Below are 27939 nucleotides of genomic sequence, written 5' to 3'. Positions count from 1 at the left end.
GAGAGGAGGGTTCAGGATGGGGAACATATGTATACCTGTGGCGGATTCATTTCAATGTTTGGCAAAACTAATACAATTTTGTAAAGTTTAAAAATAAAATTAAAAAAAAAGAAATGTAAAATGGTACAGCTACTATGGCAAACAGTATGGAGGTTCCTTGAAAAACTACAACTAGAGTTGCCACACGATCCAGTAATCCCAATCCTGGCGTATATCTGGAAAAGACAAAACCCATAATTTAAGAACACACATGTACCCCAATGTTCTCAGCAGCACTATTTACAACAGCCAACACATGGAAGCAACCAAAGTGTTCACTGACAGGTGAATGAATAAACAAGATTGATGTATATGTGAACATACTGGAGTGGGCTGCCATTGCTTCTCCAGGGAAGTTTTCTGACCCAGGGATCAAACTCATATCTCCTGCACTGGCAAACAGACCCACTCCAGTATTCTTGCCTGGGAAATCCCATGGACAGAGGAGCCTGGTGGGCTACAGTCCCTGGGGTTGCAAAAGAATCAGATACGTCTTAGGGACTCAACAACAACAAAAGATCAACTATACTTCAATAAAAAAAGAAAATGTCCCAGGTCAAAAAACAAAGGAAAAAAGGAAAAAAGAAAATTTCCTAGATCTGAAAGACATGAGTGTGCAGACTGAAAAGATCCATTGAATAGACTATGCTGCTGCTGCTAAGTCGCTTCAGTTGTGTCCGACTCTGTGCGACCCCATGGACTGCAGCCTACCAGGCTTCTCTGTCCACGGGATTCTCCAGGCAAGAACACTGGAGTGGGTTGCCATTTCCTTCTCCAGAATAGACTATATATATATATAGCTACCAGCTTGTAGCTCAGCTGGTAAAAAATTCACCTGCAATGGAGGAGACCCCGGTTCAATTCCTGGGTCAGGAAGATCCCCTGGAGAAGGAATAGGCTACCCACTCCAGTATTCTTGAGCTTCCCTGGTGGCTCAGATGGTAAAGAATCTGCCTGCAATGCAGGAGACCTGGGTTCAATCCCTAGGTTGGGAATATCCCCTGGAGGAGGGCATGGCAACCCACTCCAGTATTCTTGTCTGGAGAATGGATAAAATAAGACCCACTCCAGTGTACTTTATAAGAAGAAAGTGAAGATCTTTAAACTTTCATATAGTGAAAACAAACAGGTAACATGTAAAGGATCAGGAAGCAGGACGACTTTGAACTTCTCAGCAAAATCTGGGAAGCCTGAAACAATGGAATAAAGCCTTTAAATACCTAAAGGAAATTATTCCCAGAATAAAATCTTACATCCTGCCAAACTATTACTTGTGAGTGAACTTAGCATAAAGATATTTTCAGACATGCATGACCTCAAAAAAAAATGCTCTCTACAAGTCTTTTTTCTCAAAAAGATACCAGAGGATGTGCACCACAAAAACAAGGGAACAACCCCTTGAAGAAGAAGATTTGAGAACTATGAAGCAGGGGAGCCACAAAGGTGAAGCAAGTTCTCAGTATGACGGGCAGACTGAGTCAGATCAGAAGGTTCGTGGGAGAGAGAATTCAGCTGACGACAGTGATGCAATGGCTGATGTATCTGAACAAATTACACAGGGTGAACAGCTCAATGTTCAATTAGTAAGAAGTAGTACACAACTAAGTAAACAAACAAACAAACAAACAAAAACAGAACATCATTTATTGGGGGGGAGTGGAAATACAAGGAAAGGTAATGAGATTTTACAACAAGGCACAGTTGTGAATGGGGCTTCCCAGGTGGTGCTAGTGGTAAAGAGACCTTTACCATTGGAGACCTTTACCTGCCTCCAATGCAGGAGACACAAGAGATGCACGTTTGATCCCTGGGTCGGGAAGATCCCCTGCAGGAGGGCATGCTAAGCCACTTCAGTATTCTTGCCTGGAGAATCCCATGGACAGAAGAGGCTGGCTGGCTACAGTTCATGGGGTTGCAAAGGGTCAGACATGACTGAAGCAACTTAGAACACAATGCATGCACAGTTATGAATAGTCGTGATGACATAATAAGGTAAAAAATTATGATACATTTGCACTAGGGGGACAGCGGTGTAGAGAAGAGTTAGTGAAGAGGTAGGGGTAATAAAAAAGAGCTATATTATCCTTTTCCAAAATGACAACATGAAGTAGCAACACAAACATTTTGTATATAGAGAGGAGCTGCTGCTGCTGCTAACTCGCTTCAGTCGTGTCCAGCTCTGTGCGACCCCAGAGACGGCAGCTCACCAGGCTCCCCCATCCCTGGGATTCTCCAGGCAAGAACACTGGAGTGGGTTGCCATTTCCTTCTCCAATGCATGAAAGTGAAAAGTGAAAGTGAAGTCGCTCAGTCGTGTCTGACTCCTAGCGACCCTATGGGCTGCAGCCCACCAGGCTCCTCCGTCCATGGGATTTCCCAGGCAAGAGTACTGGAGTGGGGTGCCATTGCCTTCTCTGATATAGAGAGGAGAGGAACAGCCAAAAGATCAGACAAAAATGGTGAAAGTGATTGCCTGTGGGAAGGAGGAAAGGAGGGTGAGGGGTAGGTGGGTGGGTGGTATAACTATTTGATTCTGAAGTGTATCTTTGATAAAAATAAAACTTAAACATGAAAAAAAGTATGACAACAGCGCTACAGAATGTATGATATGTATGAATTATTTGTATGATACAAAGTAGCATTCATGCTCTGATTACAATCATATAACAAATCTGAAAAGAGCTTGACTGGGATTTACAAAAGCATTAGCAATTGTATTATGGAGGTAGGATTAAGAATAACTGCTTTCTTTTCTAAATTCCTGACACTATAAAGTGCTTACATAACTTGATAATCAGAAAGGGAGTTCATAAAGCTGAAAATGTATATTCCTTATCATGGACTGAAAATTGGTTCAGAATTACTTCTACTTTCCAAATCCAAGATCAAGTTACCAAGGAGAGATCCTGGGTGGCTGGTGTTTTCTCTTTCTTATTCTTTTTTTCCTTCCAAGTCAGTATCAGGAATATTATGAACCAACTTTCTAAAAATTATCAATTAATCAGAAGTAATGTTTGTATTTAGCTTCTCCACTTTCAATGCCATGTGTCTCAGCTATAGTGTTTGCAACACAATGAAAACAATTGCTCTGTCAATTCTGAGGGAATGAGAAAAAGTATCTTCAAATATCCAAAGTTAATACTGCTTGAATAAAGAAAAGTTAATGTTTTAAAATTTGTGGTGTGAGACATTTGCATTACAATGATGTTTAATTTTAACGTTTAAGAAATGAAACAAAAGCAGCTCTGTGGTCTAACTATGGAGACACCTCATACAACATTTCGAAGATCCCATCGGATTTAACAAGTAATTAAAAACACGAATGCCTTTTCATTGCAAATGTGACACACAATGAAATTTAGTAAGCTATCAAACAGGAGAAAAAAGTATAAAAATCATACCTAGTTCCACAACTCAAAGCTACAAAATTATAAATGCTGCTTGGATGTCTCTGAATGAAAATGAACACTGAGCATTTCTTTGACTAGTATTTGTACAAACCCTTCTCTTATCTGTAGGATGCTCTGTTTACAACTCACTTCCACAGAGGAAGTTTTTAGTTTCAGGGGTAAATGATCCGGTGGATAGTTTTTTGGTGGAAACAGTCTAAACAGTTACTTAAGAAGCAGAAAATCTATCTCATTAAAAAAAAGAGAATCTTGAGCTTCTTCCTTACAGGCTGTGTTTGGCACTGCCGCTGGTGCCTTACACAACTACCATAGCTCTCTGTCTTTGCGAACAGAACCCTCAAAGTTTGAGTTTAGGTAGTGGATGGAGAACAGTAGTCAAAAGGTAAGTAAAGTTCTTCCCAGAGTCCTCTGCAACAAGAAGTGGTCACGTGATCTACCTCTGGCCATGAGTTATTAAGAAGATGCTGTTGGAGGCATGACTGGGAAAGCTCCCCCCAGCTCCCCTACCCACTGGATTAAAGAACAGACCATTGCAATATGAAACACCCTCACTTTTTTTCTTTGCTCTTTTTGTTTCCTTCTTGAATGCATTCCCTGGAGCGAGGACACAAGGTCTGAGGCTGTGGCAGTCACTTTGTGACTCTGGGGCAACAATATGGAAAGAGCCTGGATCCCTGAGACTGTCACTGGGCAGCTGCAACCATCCTGGACTGCACACTTTCAGACTTTAATTCAAATAAATGACCAATATTCTTTATTATATTTTAAAGCAAGTATTGCTCAACCATTTTTTAGTGTCATAACATTCATAGGACATGATAATATTTGTCCTGCTTGTGGGGAACATGGAGGAGATTGCTGGCACCTGAGGTGAATAGCCCTGGATTTCTTTCGCTTTGGCTGCCCTAAATCCCCTTCACCACCCTGAAGACCGAGGAGATAAATATCTCGGCTCATCTTTTTGTGGTTCACCAGCGGGCCTCACTACACAAGTTAGATCATTCTATATTCTGTTGCTTGGGCTGAAAGCACTTCCAACTAATACTGGGCTCACTTTTACTTCTTAACGCAAAGTGACAAAATTTCATAAGATATCTTCTATATTCTCTAGCAACATATAATACATAAGAAACAATGATTCAAGCTTAAATCACATCACAAGCTTCCACTGACTGGACTACCTGTTATTTAACTTGTGTTCTTTTTTGTCAGTTATGGGGCCACTTCCTAACTGACAAAGGTCATGTTTCATGAGATTTTTCAAATAGGAAGGGCTTCCCTTGTGGCTCATTTGGTAAAGAATCTGCCTGCAATGCTGGGTTTGACCCCTGGGTTAGGAAGATCCCCTAGAGAAGGGAAAGGCTACCTACTCCAGTATTCTGACTTGGAGAATTCCATGGACTGTATAGTCCATGGGGTTGTGAAGAGTCAGACACAACTGAGCAACTTTCACTTTTCACTTCAAATAGGAAAGCTTTCAAACAACACAATTGAGAATACAGTCATGATTGAAGAACTGTCAATCTTAGAGGAATAAAATTCATTAGTATCTAGAAGTCCATTTATGGGTCAAGTTAGTATATTTTTTTAATAGTTTTAGGTTTGGGTACACAGGGCCTTGACAATAACTGACTTTTCTATATTCCTGTCATGTATGTTTCTAACTCTCTTTAACCAATTCCACTAGCTTACCCTATAGGGCTGACAGAAGCATTAAATAAAACAATACCTGTACAGTATCTAGCAGAATACATGGTATAGAGTAGGCATCCAATACATGTTCTTAAGATTATTATCATAACAAGAAATGTTAAAATTATGCCTTAATTAATTGCCATGGGCTTCCCAGGTGGCTCAGTGGTAAAGAACCTGAATGCCAAGCAGGAGATACTGGTTCAATCCTTGGGTTGGGAAGGATCCTTGGGTTGGCAGAGGACATGGCAACCCACTCCGGTATTATTGCTTGGCAAATCCTATGGACTGAGGAGCCTAGCATGCTACAGTCCATGGGGTCACAAAGAGTCGGACACGACTTAGTGACTAAACAACAATGGTAGCCATACAACTCATCAGTTTTCAAAAATTATCTTCCATATTTAGCAAAAGACTTTATAAATATTATTAGATAAGTGCAGCTCTCACCATCCCCAGAATTCATGTAATTACTTCAGTCTTGGGCCAGCTCCCAGGTGCCCTGCCTTCCTGTCTTGGCAAACAGGTATCATGCTTCAGTTATGGCTGAGAGATGTGTGCTCTTCAAAAAAAATATCCAGTTCCCCAGTTCTCTAGAGAACAGACTGAGGGGGCTTTATGTGGGAGCCCCTTGTTTATTAAGAATTGCTTTTATGTCACGAAGGCAAAAAAATGACTTTTAAATCTGTCTCAGCCATAGAATGACACATGGGACTGAATGACAATCAGGGGCAAACTGGGGAACTCTGCTCTCTCACAGTGTCTGGGCTGATGAGCTGAAGGCATCTGTCTGTACTTGAAAAGGTAGATGTATTAATTATTGTTACAAATATGGCCAGAAGCAAGTGATCAGTACACATCTTCCTGGAATCAAGCTTTTTAATAAAATGGCATTTCCCTTTTGGAGATCCCTTCTTAGTTCAACTAAGAATATGTACCTCAAATATTGCATTTGGATAATGAAGAAATTTTTTCTGAGCCAGAGAAACAGACACCACCATTAGGGACATGGAGTTTTTACTCTAGCACATTTCCTTTGCTGTAGGCATCACAGATAGTTCTTGACAAGTCATCTTTCCTAACTTCCTTTTCCTAACTCACTTTGCATAGATCTTTTACTGAACTTCTGAATACTGCTTCCATTTTATCTATTCATGCAAATATGATGGTATGATGGTTTCTTAAGAGTAAAGATTTTCCATCTTTCCACCCTCCTTAGAATCTTATATAATAATATCCTGTGACTAGAAGGTCCTTCCCAAATGTTGGGAGATACTGAATTAAAGTATGTAAGAATGTGTATTATCTATGTTAATAGACGTGGTAAGATACTAGCCTGAGACACTGAGGTGGGGCAATGTCCATTTTTAGGATTTAGATCTGATGGACTACTGCAACAGGCCCAGTGCAAGTCTATTTGCTAAGGGTTGAGGGAGATCTAATAAAGCAGATAAATTGAATTATGTCTTAAATATTAGAGGGTATGTCTAGTTAGTGGTAGGCTAACCCTAAGGACTCATGCTTTATTCCCAGGGCTAGAGACACAGAGAAAGTCACAGAGTGGGGTATGCTTCCCGATTTCCAACATGTTGATAAGCTATAATTCAAAGCAAAAATACAAAGTACTCATGGCAAAACAGACTCTTAAACTCATGCACACCCAACCAGACACACACTTGTTATGGATGAATCCATTACTGATGGTTTTCTCTGTTTTGAAAAAGGATGCCCTGAACAAGGAGTCAGAGACTACAGGTCCGAGTACCAGTTTTGCTATTAAGTTACGTTGCAACCTCAGAATTCTCACTTGGCAACTCTCTGGGCCTCTATTAACATAGAGACAGAGAAGCAGAGCCAGACAGAACTCATCCTATCTAATTGTACTGTCACCTCAAGCCCCTTAAAATGACAACAAAGGGTTAAAAAAGACATAAGCTTAAAAAAGAGCAGAAGATGGGGAGAGGGTAACAGACACGATATTTTGGAGCCTAGAAGGCACGTAGACAGGTAGTAACTGATTGCAAGCCCAAGAGAGCTGAATCCTAAGTCACCAGTGGGAAAGCAGACACACACACAGCCAGCCAAATACTCAGGCCCATTTTGGCAGAAAACTGGAAGACTTTTCCCCCCACTGAGGAGCACATAGAACAGGGGACATATAGACCCAGGGACACCAGAGGCAGTTGAAGGAAAACAGTGTGATGAGGTTGAATGTGTGCCTATTATAACAGACGCTGAGACACCCAGCGCTCTTCCCAGTCACAGGTCCCACAAGGCTTACAGCCAGGCCTTTCTCTGTCAAGCAGGAAACTAGAAGCATCTTCTGTAAGGAGTCAAATCAGGTCAAAGTAAAGACTGGTGGTGACTAACACTGGCTTCACATCAAAGAATCCAACTGATGCCTTTTAGTGAAGCTTGGGTAACTCAAATACTGAAGCTTCCAGCCAGACTTTTAATTTCCCATTCAAACATGTGGTTGAGCAACAAGCAAGGTTTTTCAGAAATTTGAGGAAAACTGTGAACATGAAAATGAAGACCAAAACAAACAGAAAAAGACAACCCACGTAAAAATTGAGACCAAAAGATAAGAAGAGACAAAAATCAGAGCAAAACAAAAAAAATTCTGATCTCTTCAGAAAGAAAAGAGAAGAAATTTCAACTGTGAAATAAGGAAAGATCCCTAAAAAAGATTCTCACAAAATATGGCAACAGAAATGAAAAACTCAGTGGAAGGATTAGGAGATAAAGTAGAGGAACTCCCTCAGAGGGTAAAATAGGAAGACAAATAGAAGGAAATAAAGAGAGGAAAGGAAATTGGAGGACAAATCCAGAAGATTTCATATGCACAAAAGGAGCTGTAAGAAGAAGAAAAAAAGTGGAGGAAGGAAATTAAAAAAAAAAATAATTACAAAAATTTCCCCAAACTCAAAAGCATGCATTTGCAGATCAAAAAGGCCCTCTGAGTGTTCAACATAATGGTGGAAAATAGACCTGCAGTAAGGCAACCCACTCCAGTGTTCTTGCCTGGAGAATCCCAGGGACGGCGGGGCCTGGTGGGCTGCCGTCTATGGGGTCACACAGAGTTGGACACGACTGAAGCGACTTAGCAGCAGCAGCAGCAACAGCAAAGCCTATCACCATGAACCACTGAGATACAAGGGGGAAGCTGAAGAGATAATAAGCTTCTAGAAAAAAACACAGGCCGTATACAAAAGATCAGGAATCAGAATAGCACTGCATTTCTCAACGGTAACTGGAAATTAGAAGATAACAGAGCAAAGCCTTCACAATTGAAAACAAGAAAGATGTACAGTGCAGAGTTCTATATCAGCTAATCTATCAATCAAGTGTTAGGGTTAAGAATAAAGATTTGTTTGGACATACAAGGCCTTGAATATTTTACCTGTGATGAATCCTGAGGAAGACACTAGAGGATGTGCTCCACAAAAATGAGGGAGCAAACCAAAAAAGAGGTAGATACAGGACATGATAAACAGGGGAATCAACACAGACCAGAGGTGATTAGGATCCCAGGATGGTGGAGAAGGGAAACTCCACGGTAACATATGAACTTCAGGCCCCAGAGGGCAGTCCAACCCAGATGGGAACAGGTCAGAAGACTTTGGGGACACTTCTGTAAAACAATGAAACGAACAGAACTGGATGGCATGTAAATAGTGTGGGAAGCAATTAAGACAACTGGTGAAGAGTTTAGGCTTCTGTTAAATACAAATACATAGAAAGCTAAGCAAATAAAAGGACAAGATGATTATTTATTCCAGAGAAAACAAAAAGTCATACAGAAAAGGAAACCAAAGCTCAATATTTACATAGTTATAATAAAACACTCGATATAGATCTAAGCACAATCATGATGTAACTATACTGGCAGACTAGAAGGGCGGGTGGGAAGGGTACATGTATGGGGCAAAAAGACAGCTAAATATTCATCTTCTATAGTGGGAAATTATTAGTTAATGTCCAAACCTAATGTCGAGGAACAGCAATACAAGCATGCTGTTTAGAAATACGGAATTAATTACCAAATGAATCAGGTAGAAGAGCTGAAAGTGGTTACTTCTGGGGACAGTAAAGTGTAAGGGGAGGTGAACAAGGACCGGCTCTTTTTCCTAATTAACTTTATACAACCATTTGACCATTTAACTCAGTATACAGAATTATGATATAAAAGAATAAAAGAATTGGAGGATATGATGTCAAAGTGTGTGTGTTAGTCACTCAGTTGTGTCTGACTCTCTGTGATCCCATGGACTCTAGCCCACCAGGTTCCTCTGCCCATGGGATTCTCCAGGCAAGAATACTGGAGTGGGTTGCCATTTCCTTCTCCTATGATGTCAAAATACTCTTCTATTTCCAAAGCTCCATGATACTTTTAGGGAAAGTTTAGCTACTAGGATTGGAAACACATCAGGAAGGTGAGCAGGGAAACTCACTTATTAACTTGGCTCACTTATTAACACGTCTGACTTCTCTCCTGTCACAACCCAGTGACGACAAAGAAAATGGCCAGTAATGGCAGTTAGAATTACTAGGAAATGAACCCAGATGCACTTACATATAAATAAAAGATGAAACACTTTTGCCCAGACTATGAGTACATAGAAATATTCTTCCAATGTGATGAGAAACAACAAAAGACAGAGAAATTAACCCATATTTTATCAAGTAGCCATCATGATGAATTTTCATTTTAGCCAAATCCTTAGTTGAGAAAACAAGTCTGGTTGTTTTTAAGTTCTTTTGTGACCTTCCAAACACTAATTCTTAATATGGCTGGCCAGAAAATTAACTAATAAACTCCTTTATATCATTATATTTCATCTTTATTACTTTATCCTTGAAAGCAGGTGATTAAATAATTACATTTTGGATTAGTATTATTCTGATTTAAGATTTTATCGATGCCTCCTAATTCCCTCATTAGACTTACCTAACTCTCCTGACACCCAGACTATCATGAGCTTCAAGCAAAAGGCTGTTGTGTAGGTGTGTTTAGTTGGCCTGTGGGCTGGAGGTGGAGGGGGGGTTCTGTCAAGTTTCTCTGAAATTAATGAGTCCTCAGTAGCAGGTTTACACTATGGACTTCCACAGTGAAACTGTACCCTCAAAGATCACCAACTCATCTAAATTACAAGGAGATAAAGCTGGCTACTTGGGAGATAATTCCATAGATAACAAGATTAAACAGAGGATGTTGAGAATCAACCTCCTTCTAAAGCCTTGGAAGAAATGATGTTTGTTACTTTGTGTATATTCAGTATGTAAGAGTTGCAAAATCAAACTTGGGATTCTGGCAGAGCCTGGCACCTGGGGGTCCCTGGATGGAGGAGGAAGGGAGGGAGCTAGCAGAGAGAACCTAGAAGGAGTTCACGCATCATAGTCTCAGGCCCTGGCAGTCACCATTACTTTGTATTGTGGTTATCAGAACTAGATGAGAAGGCAAATGGGAACACAGGAGATGCACTAAAAGAGAGTACCCCAAAGAGAGGCTGTTGACAGCTGAAGTGATAAGGACAAGTCCACGGCGCTGCCCTGTATGGGGTCACTTGGACAGGAGTTGTCTAGGGGAAGATACTAACTTCATAAGGCTGGCTAAACTGAAGGGTGGAATTAGAGTGTGATGCAGACAAGTCAAACAGGCAGAAGGAGATGGTCAGGGTCGAGAGGGTGACTTCTAGGGGCCCAGAAGGATCAAACTGATCTCTAAGTAGACCAAGAGAGTCATCAAGCTCATGGGATCTCAAACAGATGGCTTTGCTTGGCCACTGAGTCAAGGGTCTCTGTAGACTTAGTCAAGTCCAGAAGAGCAGAAACGTAGTTTGGCCAAAGGTCACAGAGGGTGAGCTGGGAAGCCAGTCTAGGGCAGGCTGGAGTCTTCCAGAGGTATCGTTAACCTAAAATTCCTTTAAGGCAAGGGAATCTTTGCTTAGGATATGTCCAGGTAGAGTTGAAGTACAAGAAAGGCATTGAGGTCCTGTCTCTCCACTATCATCTGAAACCCCTTCCACTTTGCATGGCAGGCATTACATATTATATCCTCTTAAGTCCTTGAATGAGCCCATCTGTGTATCAGCTTAACCACAAGGCAAAGAAATTGTTTCATACCTCAGAAAAAATAGAGAAGGAGAGGAATATCTTTCAAAAAACTTTTTTTTTTTTTTCAAAAAACTTTTTTATTCAACTCTAACATGAGTTGAAGAATTCCTTGAGCAGTGTGGAAAACCTAGATGGAGGAATCAATCACATTCTGAGATGCATTTCTCTAGGGGCTCAGTGAAGAAGAGCAGGGGGTTGGGGAGGGTCTACTGAGGTACATCCACCACCAGCAAGACGTTCTTCCAGAGACTGCATTAGTGGCCGAAGTCAAGCAAATAGAGACATGATGGTTTGGTCCCAGAACTACAATGTAGAAAATAGACTGAAGAGGTTATTTTTGACCAGTTAAGATATCCAAAGGCTGGCCAACATTTTTCCACATTTTTTTTCCCTCATATGGCTTACTCATCAATTGGATCCATTAAAAAATTTTAATAATGCACGAAAAGCACCTAGAAATATTACCATGTAACAATTCATCAAAAAATGTGAGTGTTCTTTGAATTAATGCTGAATCCTAAATTATTCTTCATAAATGTCAGATATCTGAAAAGTTCACTTCAATTTCCTGCCTAGGCTGAAACATATGAGGGATCATTTGAAAAGCTAATCACTTCAGAAGTAATTTTATAATTTGTCAAAAAAAAAACCAGTGTCATCTAACAAAATCCAGGCATAGAGTATATGATGTAAATCTGGGTTTTTTTTGGCCTGGGTTTGTGGAGAGGAAGCTAAACTAACAGGCATACTGTGATGCTGCATCAGGCTCCAATTTTCTCTGCAGGGGCCCCAATCACAACTGGAAAAGGATATGAACATGGCTCTTAGGTTCGCCTGAAACACAACATGCCTAAAAAGGTCCTAATTTCTAAAATAAGACATTCTTCTCTTGGGAGGCTGGGTAACAAAGCAGGCTTTGCCTCAGGATTCTCAGGACTGCTATTCTCCCCAAACATGTATCATCATTTGCTTGGTGACCTGCTTTCCTGACACTAAACCCTTCTCTTAACTCTAAGGAGAATGGAAATGACATTACATCTCTCCACTGCCTCAAATGTGTGTTTGCTTTAAACTGAGTTATAGTCAGTTGATAAGATGGGGTGGACTGGGGTCTTGGCAATAAAGTGCATTGCCTAGGGCAGGGGTGATGGCTACCTTGTCTATCGCCTGCTCTATCAGCTGGATTCCCCAGATTTACAAACCTCTTTGTGGAATTCTTGAGCTCAAGAACCTTTCTTATCTAACCCATGTACCTGGAATTAGCTAAGACATTTCTTTGAGTATTTAAAACCAGCATCTACTCTAGTATAGTATCAGGGAAAGCATTATTGGCTATCAGACTTATTGGTAAATACTGAAGTCTCTAATTACCCACATTATTTAAAAAATTATAGCTACCTTACATTCTATTATTACCTTGGCACAGTAATAAATTGGCTCTGATTCCCTTTAAAAGAGTCTAAATTGATTTTTGTTCTTGCACACACTCAATCTTTATAAAACTTTGATTTTTATAATTCTTTTGTGTGAAAGATTTTATATCTATCTCAGTTTTCCCTTTGTGTGCTGAGGCTATTATTAATATTCTGTCTCAACTCTCCTTTGCAAAGCTGGGGCCAAGAGTTGGCAAACCACGTTCCTCAGGCTCCTTGGCCAGGTTCTGCCAGTTGAGGACACTGCCAGGAAATGAGGCAAGAGGAAGAGAGAAGGCTTGGGTCTCTTCCTACATTTTTCTTTTTTTCTTCTTTGGGTGATGTCTTTAGAGCTGGCCGTGTCCCTGCCACTCTCCCAGCTCTGTAGGTGACATCCTTTTCTATTGTCCCTGTTCCTCAGGGGGCATCTGGTCCCCAGGTGTGGCCTCCTTCCTGAGTTTGAGGTTCTGGTGACATGGCAGGGCTCCTGCCAGGAGCAGTTTCCTGCAGTTATTTAGTTGGGTTTCTGCAACTCCCTGCTTTCACTCTTTCAGCCTCCCACACTCTGTAACCCTTTCCTAAATTCTCTCTGAAATTCCAAGTGTGTTTTCTGTTTCCTTGACAGGACTCTGACTAACAGAGTACTCCATGAGGGCTTTTTGCCAAAAATAACTATATCTTGCCTCTTAGAGTGGGACTTATGGGGAAACTGCAATGTGTCAGGGTCTGGAATCACTTATTTTAACGAGTATTTTGAGGCTGCTTACTATGTGCCAAGAGGCATGATAAGTGCTCTCCAAAGATTATTACATTTAATCTCTGTAACAATGCTCTGGTGGGTAGCATAATAACCCACATTTTATAAATGAGGAACTGAGGCACACAAAGTTAAGGTGACCTGCCCAATGTTCGAGAGGTGGAAGTGGCAGTTGGAGGACTAATGCCCTAACTGATGATTTATAATACTGAAAGTGAAAGAGAAAAACCTGACTGGGGCTGATGGTGGCAAGAAGGTCCATCTGCAGGCAGGAGTACTGAGATGAAGATGCATAAAAGCACAAGAGTCTGTCGAGGTCAGGTTCAAAATCTAGCATCAACAGAAGGGCTACAGAGACCTTCTGATGGGCTGGCAGAGCCCCCAGCTGGCATCTAGGTACAGCAAGGAGCTGCCATGGCCATAGCAGATACTGCAGGCATGCACTGTCCCTCTCTGGAGGTTATGGTTACAGAACTGGAATTACTAGCAAGTTTGTGCCCCCAACTTTTTCTCCTTTGTTTTGTAAGTAATAAAGATTCCTTTGAACCTTACTATGTCAACAGAGGATTCAGGGTTTTCTAAATCAAGCAGAAACATACCTAACAAGTCTCTTCTCAGTGAACTTCTGCCATTTATGACTATGTGATGGCGGAGCCTGGTGGGCTGCCTTCTATGGGGTCACACAGAATCGGACACGACTGAAGCGACTTAGCAGCAGCAGCAGCAACGAGTATTATGTAAGGGTTATTATGCTTAGCAAAAAGTCAGACAGAGAAAGGCAAAAACTGTATATTAACACGTATATGTGAAATCTAAAAAATAAATGAATGAATATGACAAGTATAGAAACAGATTCACAGATACAGAGAACAAACTAGTGATTACCAGTGTGGGGAGAGAGCATGGGAGGGGCAAGTTAGGGGCAGGAGAGTAAGTGATACAAACTACCATGTACAAAAAATATAAAAGCAACAAGGTTACAGGGAATCTGACCAATATTTTGTAATAACTTTCAGTGTAGTATAATCTACTAAAGTATTGAATCACTATGTAGTACACATAAAACTAATATTATAAATTAACTATAATTCAATTTAAAAAGTCTCTCAATGATCATGTAACAATTTGAAGTGTATCTGGATAATTGAAAATAAAAACATAAGGAAACAGCTATTTTAAGTTTCTTGTGAATTTAAACTAATATGTCATATTTTTAGTGTTTGAAAACCAAAACTAACATTTTTGAAAGTGAAAACCCTTACTCAAAATCACATGGAAAAAGAAAAGGCAAAACAGATAGGGAAGAAGAGAACATGTGTGGATATTACTGAATTTCCATTAAAAGCATCATCTAAAAGCCATCTTGTCTGAGACAACTGTCCTTGTCTAAGGACAACTGTTGAATAGCTGAGGCTGTGCCTTAATACACTCTCTGTCAGTGCTGTGTGTGGATAACATGGCTCTATTTTTTAGCCACTTGACCTCAGGAAAGTTAGCTAAATTGCTAAGCATCCCTCATCTGTAAACTGGAGATAAGACAGGGTTGCTGTGAGATTTACTAAAGGAAATCAGCCCTGATTATTCATTGGAAGGACTGATGCTGAAGCTCCAATACTTTGGCCATCTGATGTGAAGAGCCAAGTCACTAGAAAAGACCCTGATGTTGGGAAAGACTGAAGGCAGGAGGAGAAGGGGACGACAGCGGATGAGACGGGTGGATGGCATCGCTGACTCAATGGACTTGCATTTGAGTGGGCTCTGGAAGATGGTGAGGGAGGGGAGACCTGGGGTGCTGTAGTCCATGGGGTCGCAAAGAGTAGGACATGACTGAGCGAATGAACAACAATGAGAATGAAGTGACTTGAGTCAAGAACACAGATCCTTAATAAGGCCCAATAACTAGCTATTTTGTAGTTATTATTGGATTATTATTGATGGTTTGAAGTATAACTAGTACAATGATAGAAAAGTTCCCATAACTATCATGTTTTTAGTAAGCAAACTTAGCTCAGTGACTTCTAGAATAAACATCATAGGTAGATGTTAACATAAGCCCACTACTTTGCCAACTGGAAATACTTTAGTTATTAAATAGTGAAATAAAAAATGCTCAGAGGGCCAGAATTCACATTAAGGGAAAAAACCCCAACTGACCATCTGTGCATAACATACACGTCAAGGATAAGACCAGAGGTCTTCGGAGACCTTGATGAGAAAGGTGGCACAGTGGAAAGACCGTGAGGCTTGGACCCCAGAGACCTGTGTTCCGATTTAAATCCTGTTAGCAGGCTCTGTGACTTTGGATATGTCATATAATGCATGTCTCTGCATTTCTCTTTCTTTATCTTTTAGACAACATCTGTAAAATAATGGGTCTCTAACATTCTTTGGGATGGCTCTACCTATATGTCTTTAAATTTGAATGATGAGCAATTTGTGGGGAGGAGCTTGTAGATAGAGGCAACTGTTCCACCCTCTCTGAGGTTTACCATTCTCTACTGGCAGGAAGAAAGGGCCAGAACTGTGCCTGGAACCACTGAGTCAGCCTTTGAGGTCTCAAATGTTGGACTCCACATTTAGGGAGCCTTTGCCAGCTGTCCCTCCGTGGACGAATGACCAGTGGTTTTCCTCTGACCTACCCGTCCTTCTTGCAATATTTCAAATGTCTTCAGTCTGAGCCAACTATTAGAAATAGCCACTGGCAAAACATGAGACTAGACAGAGTGGTGATGTTGGTAAAGACATCTTTGGTGGGGAAAGAATAAACATACTGGAATGCAGTAGGGCTTTCTATCCTTATGCATAATAAGAGCTTCACGTTTACTACCAACTGTGCAGGAAATCACAAAAAGAATTAAGATTCATGTGTGCATCCAATTTCCACAACACTAAACTGCTTTTAACTTCGAGGTAAAACACATTTGCCTCTGTATTCCTTAATGCTCAATTTATATAGATAAAAACAGAATTCTTATTAAGAAAGAAGAATTCAAGAATCAAAACTTCAGAATTAAAATCCCACCATTTGACTGGGAAGCAAGAACTTATAATAGTTCCTTTGTATTCTTATGAATTCCATGCTCTAACATAGGACTGTTGAGTAGAACTTGAAAATATATACTCCCAGTAATCAGGTCAAATATATACTTTAAAAATGATAGTATTTTTTTGTTTCCTAGTCAAATTTTGGAGTACACTTGAAAAAAAGAATAAATTGCTACTGGAATTTTTGAAGTCACAAAGAATAATCTTTTTTTAAAAAAAGAAAAGGAGTAATTCTAAGAGACAGCAGCAGCCCACTACAGTATATAATTCAGGAGTGGAAACACCTACTAACTGACACTCTTCAAACTTAAAAGATTCTGAAAGGATGGACACAACGACAACTGCTAGTTGAAATATGCACAGCATATCTAAGTACAGTTATGTATAGTATGATGTGGAAGTGGGAAAACAGACCACTCTGCCTTAACATAAAAGTGATTCATAAAGAAAAGGGAAAACCTAACATGAATTATAACACCAATTTTCTTTACAGGCTGTCTGGATTAGGTTTTAAACTTTAGCGGGCCTGAAGAGAATTAGAATATTGTCTATGTATCGCCTCGAGAGACAGCATGTAGGACTTGGAGGACTCTAAAGGAAAAAAATGATAGGAACAAAATATGACAACTTCTTTTCAATTGGCTGGTAAGGCTTCCCTGCTGAGTAATTAGGGGTGGGCATGGTGGGTGGGGAAGTAGGCATATTGATTCCCTGGGGTTGAATCACCATTATTTCTCTTCAGGGTTCTTTAGCACCTCTGTGCCTTTTTTGCACCTTTTCCTTATGACTTCCCTACGGCAGTCTTAAAATCTGAGGCATGTCTTTCACTTCTCTTACACATCATGGGTGAAGAGCAGAAATGCCCACAGGAGCAGGCAGGCCAGAGCAGAGGGTGCTGACCCGGAGCGTCCAGCTCTCCTCCCCAGCGTGAAGCAAGGGAGCCCAGCGTGCCACAACTGGTGGTTTTTCACAAGAATATGGGCATTTTAGTGAAATATGATATGATTACTTAGTGAGGATTTAGTGACATGATTTTAAAATGTTGGTTTATTTAAAAAATATTCTCAGTTCACAACATGCTTTTCTCTGGCTTGCATCCCTCAGGCAGGACCTCCACTTGATTGTGATAAAGGCTGCAAGGCTACTGGTGGGCCAGCTCGGGGGTGTGTACCTGGAGCGGATTTTCTAATGTCCCACCCACAGCACAACGCACCCCCAAGCCTTTAAGACTTTGTGGATTCTCGTATCAAATCCCTTTCTGCTTAAGACTGAGTGGTTTCTTGTTCTTGCAACTGAACCCAGATGGATAGCTAAATATATCAAATTGTAACTTGGGAGATACAATGCCACAGAAGATTTATTTCAAATAATTCACTTAAAAAAAGAGAAAGAGGAAAATATCATAGACAACACTGATGCCTTTCCCATCTAAATGATAACCTGTATCAGCATAAATAAAGGTATCAAGAGTTGTATACCACAGCCCTGGAACAGGCAAGGTATCTCCCAAGCTGGCCAGAAAGGATTGGGAGTTAGAAGGAACTCCGATTCAGATCCTCAAGGAACCTTATAAATTCCCAAGAGTTAAATACCTCTGGTCAAGAGACTGAACCACAACCACTGCCACCAAAAACAAACATACTAAACCCTTGTATTTTTGTGCTGAAAATTCTAGTATGTAATTTAACAGCACATCCAACTATCCAATGGTAAAGAAACCACCACAGTTTCACATGAGAATTGATTTTGACCTTTCAAAGAACTTCCTGTGACTTTCCATCTTTTGAGCTGCTATTTATATTTGAGAGCAAAAGAACAGTTTTTCACAGCTGTACCATATGAACAGGAAAAACTGTTGCTTGACTAATTTACATAACAAATTTGAACATTCAAGGTACATGTTCATGGTATAAATTGCTTTGAATTTTTCTGATCTGAGGAAGCTACCCAAATTACTTTTACAGTTAAGATGAGTTGAATAAGTTACAACAGAGCCTTATTTGTTGGTCCTAGAGTAGAGTGATCCAAATGGAAGTCCAGGCAAGATTTGTTAATCACCTTGTCCTTCCTTCCTCTTTTTCAGACTGTCTCACCTGCTACCACCTAACCTGTATCTAGCTGACAGAGAAGGGAGCAGCAACAAAACGGAATTTCTACAGAAGCTTCAACTACCAAATCTTAACCTGCTGAAAACCAAGCTAGGATTTACAGGGATGCACACATTGAAAATGAATCTATCATATTGAGTCCTGTTTCTGGAGGTGAACCAAGCTGCTAGGTTGGAGGGGGAAAATGACTTACTGTATAAAAAGCACTTGTACAAATTTGATCTTGATTCTTGAGAGCTGAATTTTAATAAGAACCAGTTCAACATTTAACAGATAATTACTGAGAAGGTATACACAGTATTCCCTACCCTGTAATTGAAGCTACTTACAAAAATGCCTATATAAAAATAGAAAAAATAGCTAATCTCACAATGTTGTGATCTTTTGGTAAAGATATTTTTTATTACTAGAACCAGTGTTTGAAAACATTTTATTTACCTAATTTTTTATTAGAAAAATATCTAACAAAAATTAACTTTCTATCCAAGAAAGTTCAGTAACCCACCCCAACATTCAGATTCACAGTAAATGTTTGAGAATCACTGTATTAGTTTCCTATTGCTTCTGTGGCAAACTGTCATAAACTTCATGGCTTAAAATAAGACAGATTTATTATTTTATACCTCTAACAGTCAGAGTCCTAACATTCAAAGGGTTGGAAGTACTGTGTTCCTCTGTGGATGCTCGAAGGCAGACTGTTTCCTTGTCTGTTCTGGCATTTAGACTCTGCCTGCATTCCTTGGCTCATGCCCCTTTGTATACCTTCAAAGCCAACAATGCAGCATCTTCAAATCTTTCTCTCTCTCTCATCTCTGCTTCTGCCATCACACCTCCTTGTCTGACTCTAATCTTTCCTGATTTCCTCTTATGTGGACCCTGTGATTGTGCTGGGTCTATCTGGATAATTCAGGATACTCTTCCCATTTCCAGATCTTTAGCTTAGTCATATTGGCAAAGCCCCTTTCACTATATAAGGGAAGAGCATCACAGGTGCTGGGGATTAGGACATAGACAATTTTGGAGGGCTGTTATTCTGTTTATCATGGCTACTAAGATCACTCATACAAAAAGAAAATATTCAAATATCTTTGCAACTATTTGTGAAAATATTAACCAAGAGTGCTTGCTTTACAAAAATTCATAAGATTATTAAAACAAAAATGATGAAAGATTCACATTTTCCCCCCATAGAATCAAGTATATATACTTTCTACAGGACATAATGATTAACTGTGAATAAAAATCATAAGGATTTTCCCTCCTACCACGGTAAAAATCCAGATTTTCTGTTTTTCTTACAGGGCAGGCAATGGTCACAACCGGGTTGTCAGGGATGACTGGATGACTCATTCAGAGACGCTGGTCTAGCTGTGACATTAACATGGTAATAGCTGGTTGGTAATTTGATTGTACTAAGTATTACCTGTTTGAATAAAGCGTAGTCCTGTCATGTGGATAATGTTCATTGACATACAAGGAAGAAGATGAAATTGTGGTCGCCAAGGAAGCGGCTTCAAACAGCGATGGAGTACTAGGCACCAGATCTGGCCTGTGTCGGGATCCCAGTGCTGGGTGATAAAAAGCAAAACAAGCCCTCATGAATCTCACGAATAAATGTTGTTTCAGTGTCTATGATAATCTAAATGAGTCAAAAGCATTAATTTTACATATCAGGCTGCAAATTAAATTGTGAATTAATTGTGCTCCTCTGAACTGCAGCAGAAATGTAAATAGCTTCTTGGAAACAGGTTAAACAGAAAGGAAATTGGACTAATTTACAAAATGGCTAATGGAAATGACATTATGAATGTTCTTTTTCAAACCTAATAAAGTGATTTACTGTTTCAAAAGATGACATAAAAAACTCCTAGGAGCTTGAAGAGATAATTCGACAGAGATTAAAAGGATGATTGGCAAATGTATAAACAGTGAACCTGATCCCCCTTGTGAGGCTGTGCTCACATCTGCGATTCTCAGTGCAGATCTAAGAACTCAGATTTGCTAAGAGCCAGGAAACAAATGCTTCAGAGACTAACAGCCAGCTAGACCTTAACCCTGTTTGAGCCCACATGCATCTGTGAATATTATTCACAGCTTTTGATATTATATTTTAACAAGCAAGACTGCTTTTTTTTTTTTATGAGAACTCATTTTTCTTTAAAATGTAGGTACCTATGGAAATACTCATGCAAGAGTATCCCCCATCAGAAAAGTAGAACAGTCAAGGCTATGCTCACTCTGAGTCTATGTGGATTTTTTTTTTTTTTGGACAGTTGAATCTGGATCATTTTAAATCATCCTCTCCCAATGGACAAATTCACATCAATTACTGGTCAGCCTGTCAGAGATAGTATTTTGCTTAAAGGACCAACCACAAAGATCAGAGTTCCTTTAAAAAGAGACATAAATTCCCAGAGATAGAATACTGTGAATGAATCTTGTTTTTATCATTCCATAGTTGGACCTTTATTCCCCTCATGGAGATAATTTATTTTTTAATTTTATGGAAGTACAGCTGACACATATTCAATAACACTGGATCAGTTTTAGGTATCATAAAACATAGTGATTTGATATGTTTATTGGGTTGGCCAAAAAGTTCGTTTGGGTTTTTTCTGTAAGATGGTATGAAAAACCCGAGTGAACTTTTTGGCTAACCCAATATATATTGTGAAATGATCATCACAATAAGTTGAGTTAACATCCCATCACCACACACACTTCTAGCATTTTTTTCTGGTGATGAGCATTTTTAAGATCTCCTCTCTTAGCAACTTTCAAATATGCAATACAGTTATTATTAACTTGAGTCACTATGCTAAACTGTGGATTCTTTTTAATCCTTTCCCCAAAGCAAGCTAAAACAGATGATAATAAATACAATATAGCCTTAAGGTGTTTGTGGTATTCTTTTATAGGTACCACAGGCTCAGAATTATGTACTGTCATGAAGTATATGAATGGAAATTGACCCTAATTGGCATAACAACATGTGAGGTTTTGGACTTTGGATTTGGAGGGATATAGATGGAGATGTGGGGTGAGTAATGGAGGGAGAAGGGGGCAGGCACAGAAGGCCTGGACTCTGGACTAGGAAACTAGACACACATTAAAGTGTGGGAGATGGTGCAGTTTTGCCTCTGAGTCAGATCAAAATTAAGAACTGCCATGATGACTAATAGATGATGAGCATATAAAATTACACAAGTACTCAACATTCAAAAATCAACAAGTCTAGCAGTTGACAAATGGCTGGCAATCTTCAACATACTTGATTCCACCTTCTCATTAAATATACAGAAAAATATGAAAACTCTCAAGAATATAGAAAAGTGGATCTGAAACACAAGCTCACATCAGATTCCAATGAATCGCTATTAAATATAAGGTGGATGGAGCTGGACTGAGAACAACTAATAGACTTGGGTCTTGGGCATACTCAGCTTGACTTCATAAACCAGAGGCTTCCTGAGTGATAGATTATAGAAAAACACTACCTGTCCAGTGACTTGGGCCCGGGTCAGAGAGCAACAAAATACCAGGTAGCTGACTCTTAGGAGCAGCTCAAGGAACCAGAGCACTGTTTCCTTATATGCCCATACACTTCAGTTTTTAAAAAAACTAACTAGTGTGGTGGGAAGAATTCTAGAATGTTCCCCAGTGACCTGCACCCTTATATAATCTCCCTTTGAGTGTGGGTAGAAGCTGTGAGAATGATGAGATATTATTCTTGTGATTATTTTATCTTATGTGGCAAAAGGAATCTTGCAGATTTAATTAAGGCTACTAATCAGTTAACCCTGAGTTAGTCAGAGGGTGTCCCCTTTATCCAGGTAGGCCTGGCCTAATCATGTGAACCCTTTAACTATATTAAAGGGTCAGACACCGTCATGGCAGAGATTCCAAGTGTGAGAGGCACTGACTTGCAGGAAATTCTCCGTCTGAAGATGGAGAGGGCTACATGGCAAGGAACAAGGATGGTCTCTAGGGGTGAACCCGGCCCACACCTGTCAGATAGCAAAGACATGAGTACTTCAGCCCTACGGCTGCGAGGAAGTGAATTCTGCCAACAACAGGAAGTGCTTGGAGGAGGGGTCTTCTCCAGAACCTCCAGATGAGAACTCAGCCTAGCCGACACCTTGATGACCCGTTTCTGAGGTGACCCTGATAAAGTTGTGTTCAGAGGACCAGGTAAACCTTGCTAGCCTTCTGACTTACAGAACTGGGAGATGATAAGTGGGGGTAAGCTGCAACCTTCTGGTCATTTGTCACATGGCAGAAGAAAACGAATACAACCCAGACATACTGAGAAAGACAGAAAGTACATGATTAAACACCAGAGGGGCTTTGGTGATGAGTTGGCGCACTCTGAAAGGGAAGTCCCCAAATGCAGAGCATTATAAAAAGACTGAATCTTGCAGCAAACTTTGTAGATGCAGAGAATTGTCCAGATAAATTCATTTAAAAATAATACATCAACAGTTTCAGGTTCGATGCACGATACTGGATGCTTGGGGCTGGTGCACTGGGACGACCCAGAGGGAGGGTATGGGGAGGGAGGAGGGAGGAGGGTTCAGGATGGGGAACACAGGTGTACCTGTGGTGGATTCATTTCGATATTTGGCAAAACTAATACAATATTGTAAAGTTTAAAAAAAAATCATCTGGGGAGTTAAAAAGAAAAAAAAAATAATACATCAACAGTTTCAAAGAATAATCTCAACAGGTTCTTCTTCAACCTTCAGAGACCTTTTCTGGTGAAGTGCTTTTAGATTCAAAGCAGTAGATCCAGGAGTTCATTTGAAAAAAAGCACGATTTGTGCACTGCTTCCTATGTTTCCAGACTTTCTAGGCGCTATGTAGTGTATTTATTATACTTATCCCCTTAGATTAACAACTGGACTCATAGCTTACACTTTAGAAGCAATATATACATGTTTAAATGAGCATAGCTGACAGAAGCCGTATTGAGCACACTATCTGAAAGTTTGTTACAGTTTAAAAAAATGAGTTAATTCTAGAGAATTAAGCAGTGTGGTAGGGAGATACCAACGCAGGGAAGCTAGGGAAAGAGCATGGATGTCAGAAACTGGAGCCATTAACTCAGAGTGAGGAGCAAGGGCAATTCAGTAACTCTCGTTGAAATTGCTAAATCTGGGTAAAAGTTAAAGAAATCCAACTTGGCACATATGGATAAGTGCTGCAAAAGGGCCAAGGATGAACATGCTATTTTAAAGGCTCTGAGGAAAATAAAACCCCAAGGAGAGATCTAATATTCTACAGGAAGTAAAAGAAACTTTCAGGAAATGCTGGGATTCCCAAAAGAATAAACTGATAATAAAATCCAAAATGTTACTTCCTCTTATAGGATTAGAGAGAAAATCCAAATGATTAACTCAAGAGATAGAGAAAAACATTTGATAAAATGCAACACTCATTCTTGATAAAAATTTTAGAAACTAGGAATAAAAAGGAACTTCCTTGACTTGACTATGGGTATCTGATACATCAAACTACTTTCTCAGAAGTGAAACATTAGAATTCCCTTTAAAATCAGGATGAGGCAAGGCTGCCCACAAGCACTACTTCTATTTATCATTGTACCAGAAGCCCTAGTCAGCAAGTAAGAAAGATGTGAGGTCTATGCAGTAGCAACAAATAGCCAGAAAAACCAAATCTTAAAGATACATTATCTGAAAAGACAGAAAACACATATCTGTCTTTATCTCTACAACCATTTGAGAAATAAATCTAACAAAAGGTAGGACAATGACATGCCAGGAGAACATTATAAAACTTCTATTAAACTCATTAAAAAGGACCAAAATAAGTTGGTAATTCACTGCTATGCTGTTGGTCAGTTCAGTCGCGCAGTCGTGTCTGACTCTTTGAGACCCCATGTACTGTGGCATGCCAGGCTTCCCTGTACATCACCAACTCCCGGAGCTTGCTCAAACTCATGTCCATAGAGTCCGTGATGCCATCCAATCATCTGATCCTCTGTTGTCCCCTTTTCTTCCTGCCTCGTATATGTATATAACGTCTATGTGTGTTTGGAAAAAAAAAAAAAATATATATATATATAAGCACAGACCAAGGTCTACTAGTGAAAATACCAAAACCTTCAGATTTGGTATGTTCAGGTAGTGGGATTATAGATCTTTGTTTCTTAATATTTTAGTATGTTCTAATTATTATTATTTTTTTTTACCATAAACCAATACAGGATTGTTTATGTGTTTCAAAAATTTTATGTTAACTGTGTCATACTATAAATATCTTTTAAAAAATCAGTTAAGAAGATCCTTTTGTAGTTCATGAGTGTGATGATTGGGTGTTCATGATGCTGCGTGACATGTGCCTCCCTGCAAACCTTGTTAAGACACCAGCACAATACCTGTCTGATGTAAAAAAGAAAAAAGTCAGTTAAGAGACTTTGTTTCTTAGAGAAACTGTTTTCTAATTTTTCTACTGTGAGTTTACATTACTTGTATGAATAAAAAAAAACAAGAAAAGAAAGAAAAAATTCTTGTGGTTTAAGTTCTGTGTCTTTACCTTCTTCATCAAGGCTGCTAAAACTCTGCCCTTCAGTCAGCAAATCATGCTTCTCATCCTTCCATTCCTGGCTAATTGAGGACACAATCTCCTGTGAGGTTGCCTTCAGGGCAGCGATGGAGTTGCACCGTTTCTTAGAAGGTGACGCCTTCAAAGCTAGAAAAAGAAAAAAATAGATAATTATTGTAAAACCACATTAATAATATTTTTTAATTAAAATTTTACTCATGACTTATTAACATTTTAGTCATTATCTGAGTAGGATGCAAGGAGCTTTGTTTTACATACACAAGGAAAGGGAGACAATATTATTTGTCCAAAGTGACTTAAATCAAAATGTCTTAGAATAAATCCGGGTTGAGCTGTCTTTTCAGATTTTGAAATGTAGTCTTACTTGAGGTGAAATTCAAATGTTTATTGCTAAAGAATTATTTTTCCTCCTCTGAGCAGTGTTTTTCTAGTGCTGAGAGGAGGCTGAGTGGGTTGATAAAGGCAGATGGTAAAGTAAGGAGAATTCTCATGACCCCAGTTTTATTAACTTGGGACTGGGAATTTCTAAACATGCCAATGTTTAATCTTATACTTATGTTACCCAATTTAGCCAAGTTACTTCTGGTTTGCTTTTTTTCTTTGAGTGACTTTCCACTCAAATTTCCGTCCCTTTCAGTCTTTTCTAGGTCATGGTTATATTAGATGTATAAATTCACTCCTGATCTTTGTCCAAACAGCATTCTATGGCTTCTGAAGTGTGCTGGAAACCTGTACCAAGGCAAGCATACTTCACCATCAATCATGCTCACTGAAGGCTGTGGCTTTACTTTTGATATGTCAATGGGAGCTGCTTCAGCTGCAGCCAGACCATCTTCATTTATATTTTTAATTATTCTTCTTGTCTGAACATTGTGAGAGCATTGAGGAAGCCTACCTACCTGAAGCCTGTTTATACTTCTCCCTGAACTTGGTCTTGGCAGTGTCTCTCTTCCTTTGGAGGTTTGCATGTAGGGGTAACCTGACAGCTGATGCATTAGACTGATTGTGTTTGGCCTTGGGAATCTCAGAGCTTAGATTATACAACTCATCAGGGGCCTTCCCATCGGCAGCTTGCAAGAACTTAGCTGGAGAAGGGCTTTGGGACACACAAATGAGGAAAGCATAGAGGGCAATCTCTCCACTTAAAGAGAAGGGGAGGTTTATGTGTCCCATGAGTAGTATTATAATAATAATAACAACATAATTATAATCAATAACATGTGTAGAGGGCTTGAGAGTTTGGAAGCCAACACTAACATTCCACATCTCAAATTATCCAGATGGTCATGTGAGGGAGGTAAGCCCTTTTATGGGTCTAGAAACTGAGAGTCGAAAAGTTGTGACCTGCTCAAGGTCCAGAGCTAGAAAGCATGAAACCCCAGGTGTCTTTCTTTGAAGTTGTTTAATTGGTGGTTTACTTCCTAGCTCTTTGGCATTCTATCTTCTGATTAAAGTGAGGGGTGGGAAAGATAAAACTAGAGTTTGTTTTTCTTTGAGGAGGAAGATCTTGAATGTTTAAAGACTGATTGAAATGGATTTTAATGGTAAATAAGTGGAACAAATAAGTCACATTTTTTTAAACTCATCATCCCATCAAAACAGTGGTCACACTTGCTTGAAGTAATTATCCATATGTTGGCTTTTGCTTTAACATTCTATCTGCTAACTTTTGTAAACCTTCATCTCTCATCTTTCAATATAGTAGAGTTGACTCTTGAACAACACAGGTTTGAATTCAATACTAAATACAACAGTTTCACATAATCTGGGGTTGGTTAAATCATCAGATGCTGAGGAAGCACACAGGAGGAGGCCGACTAAGTTACACAGGAAATTTTAATCATGCAGGGGGTTGGTGCTCCTAACCACTCCTCCCATTGATATTCAAGGGTCAACTGTATTTTAAAATTTCTAAGTCAGAAGATCTCACTGTGGTTCAGGGACTGCTAGGAACCCCTGAAATTCTCTTAGAAGGTCTGTGATGCTAAAACAATTTTCTTAATAATATCAATAAGTTGTTTATCTTTCTCACTCCTATTCTCTCCTGAGTTTTCTACATGACCTGTGGTTATAATCATGGATTGAATTCAGAAGCAGACATGGGAATCTAGATGTCTTCTATTAAGCTGGAATTAGGGATTTGAAAAAATATAAAATAATGCCACTTTTCTCATACAATTATTTATTCTCATACAATAATTTACAATTATTTATTATTTATTTTATTATTTATTAATTAATACAATTACTTTTCAAAATTACTTTTTTGTTAATATTGACTTATGTTGACATGCAATTTTTTGCTTTTATAAGAATTAATGAATATTTAAAATTTCCCTCAATTTGAATTTCTAATAGGTTAAATATAGATATTTAAATAAATTTAGATAAATGTGAATAAAGGATCTTTGGGGTCCTAAGTCATTTTTAATAATGTAATGTGGCCCTGAGACCAAAAGATTTGAGACTTGCATCGTTCTAGGCCAATGCTCATTTCCTAAACTGAGGGAGACCTAGGATCAGACGAATGCTGGCAGCGACATGGAAGGGTGAGTGAGGGGAAGATGCTCAGAGAACGGTCTGTACTTGTGACTTATAATGAACCAAAGGCCAAGAGCCCCAGTAAAGAAATAACTCTTGGCTCATTATCAGCATACATGCAATGCGGAGCAGAGAAGACCCCAAACAAATTCCTGCAAGGGCCACACAGCACCTAAAGAAAGCCTTTACTTTTGTTGTAAATGGTGACTCTTCCTTAAAGGAATTATCTGAGAC

At 39.4% G+C, this 27939-nt stretch overlaps 1 protein-coding gene and 1 non-coding gene across 4 annotated transcripts in view; one reads left to right on the top strand and one right to left on the bottom strand.

Annotated features, from left to right (window-relative positions):
* The window catches only part of PIP5K1B (phosphatidylinositol-4-phosphate 5-kinase type 1 beta), a 471859-nt gene that overhangs the window by 50007 nt on the left and 393913 nt on the right, over positions 1–27939 (bottom strand). For all 3 annotated transcript variants that reach the window (XM_055578263.1, XM_055578262.1, XM_055578261.1), the window contains 2 exons: positions 25135–25290; positions 20003–20147 (listed from right to left, as the gene is read on the bottom strand). In XM_055578263.1, the coding sequence (XP_055434238.1) occupies positions 20003–20147; positions 25135–25290 (301 nt within the window). The remainder of the gene's footprint in view (positions 1–20002; positions 20148–25134; positions 25291–27939) is intronic.
* Positions 24882–24986, top strand: LOC129651968 (small nucleolar RNA U13). Its single transcript, XR_008714457.1, has one exon. It is a non-coding gene; the product is annotated as a small nucleolar RNA U13 (small nucleolar RNA).

The sequence above is a fragment of the Bubalus kerabau genome, chromosome 4 (assembly GCF_029407905.1).
Source record: "Bubalus kerabau isolate K-KA32 ecotype Philippines breed swamp buffalo chromosome 4, PCC_UOA_SB_1v2, whole genome shotgun sequence".
In the NCBI taxonomy this organism is placed as follows: Eukaryota; Metazoa; Chordata; class Mammalia; order Artiodactyla; family Bovidae; genus Bubalus; species Bubalus kerabau.
This window is presented reverse-complemented; position numbering and strand designations above follow the sequence as displayed.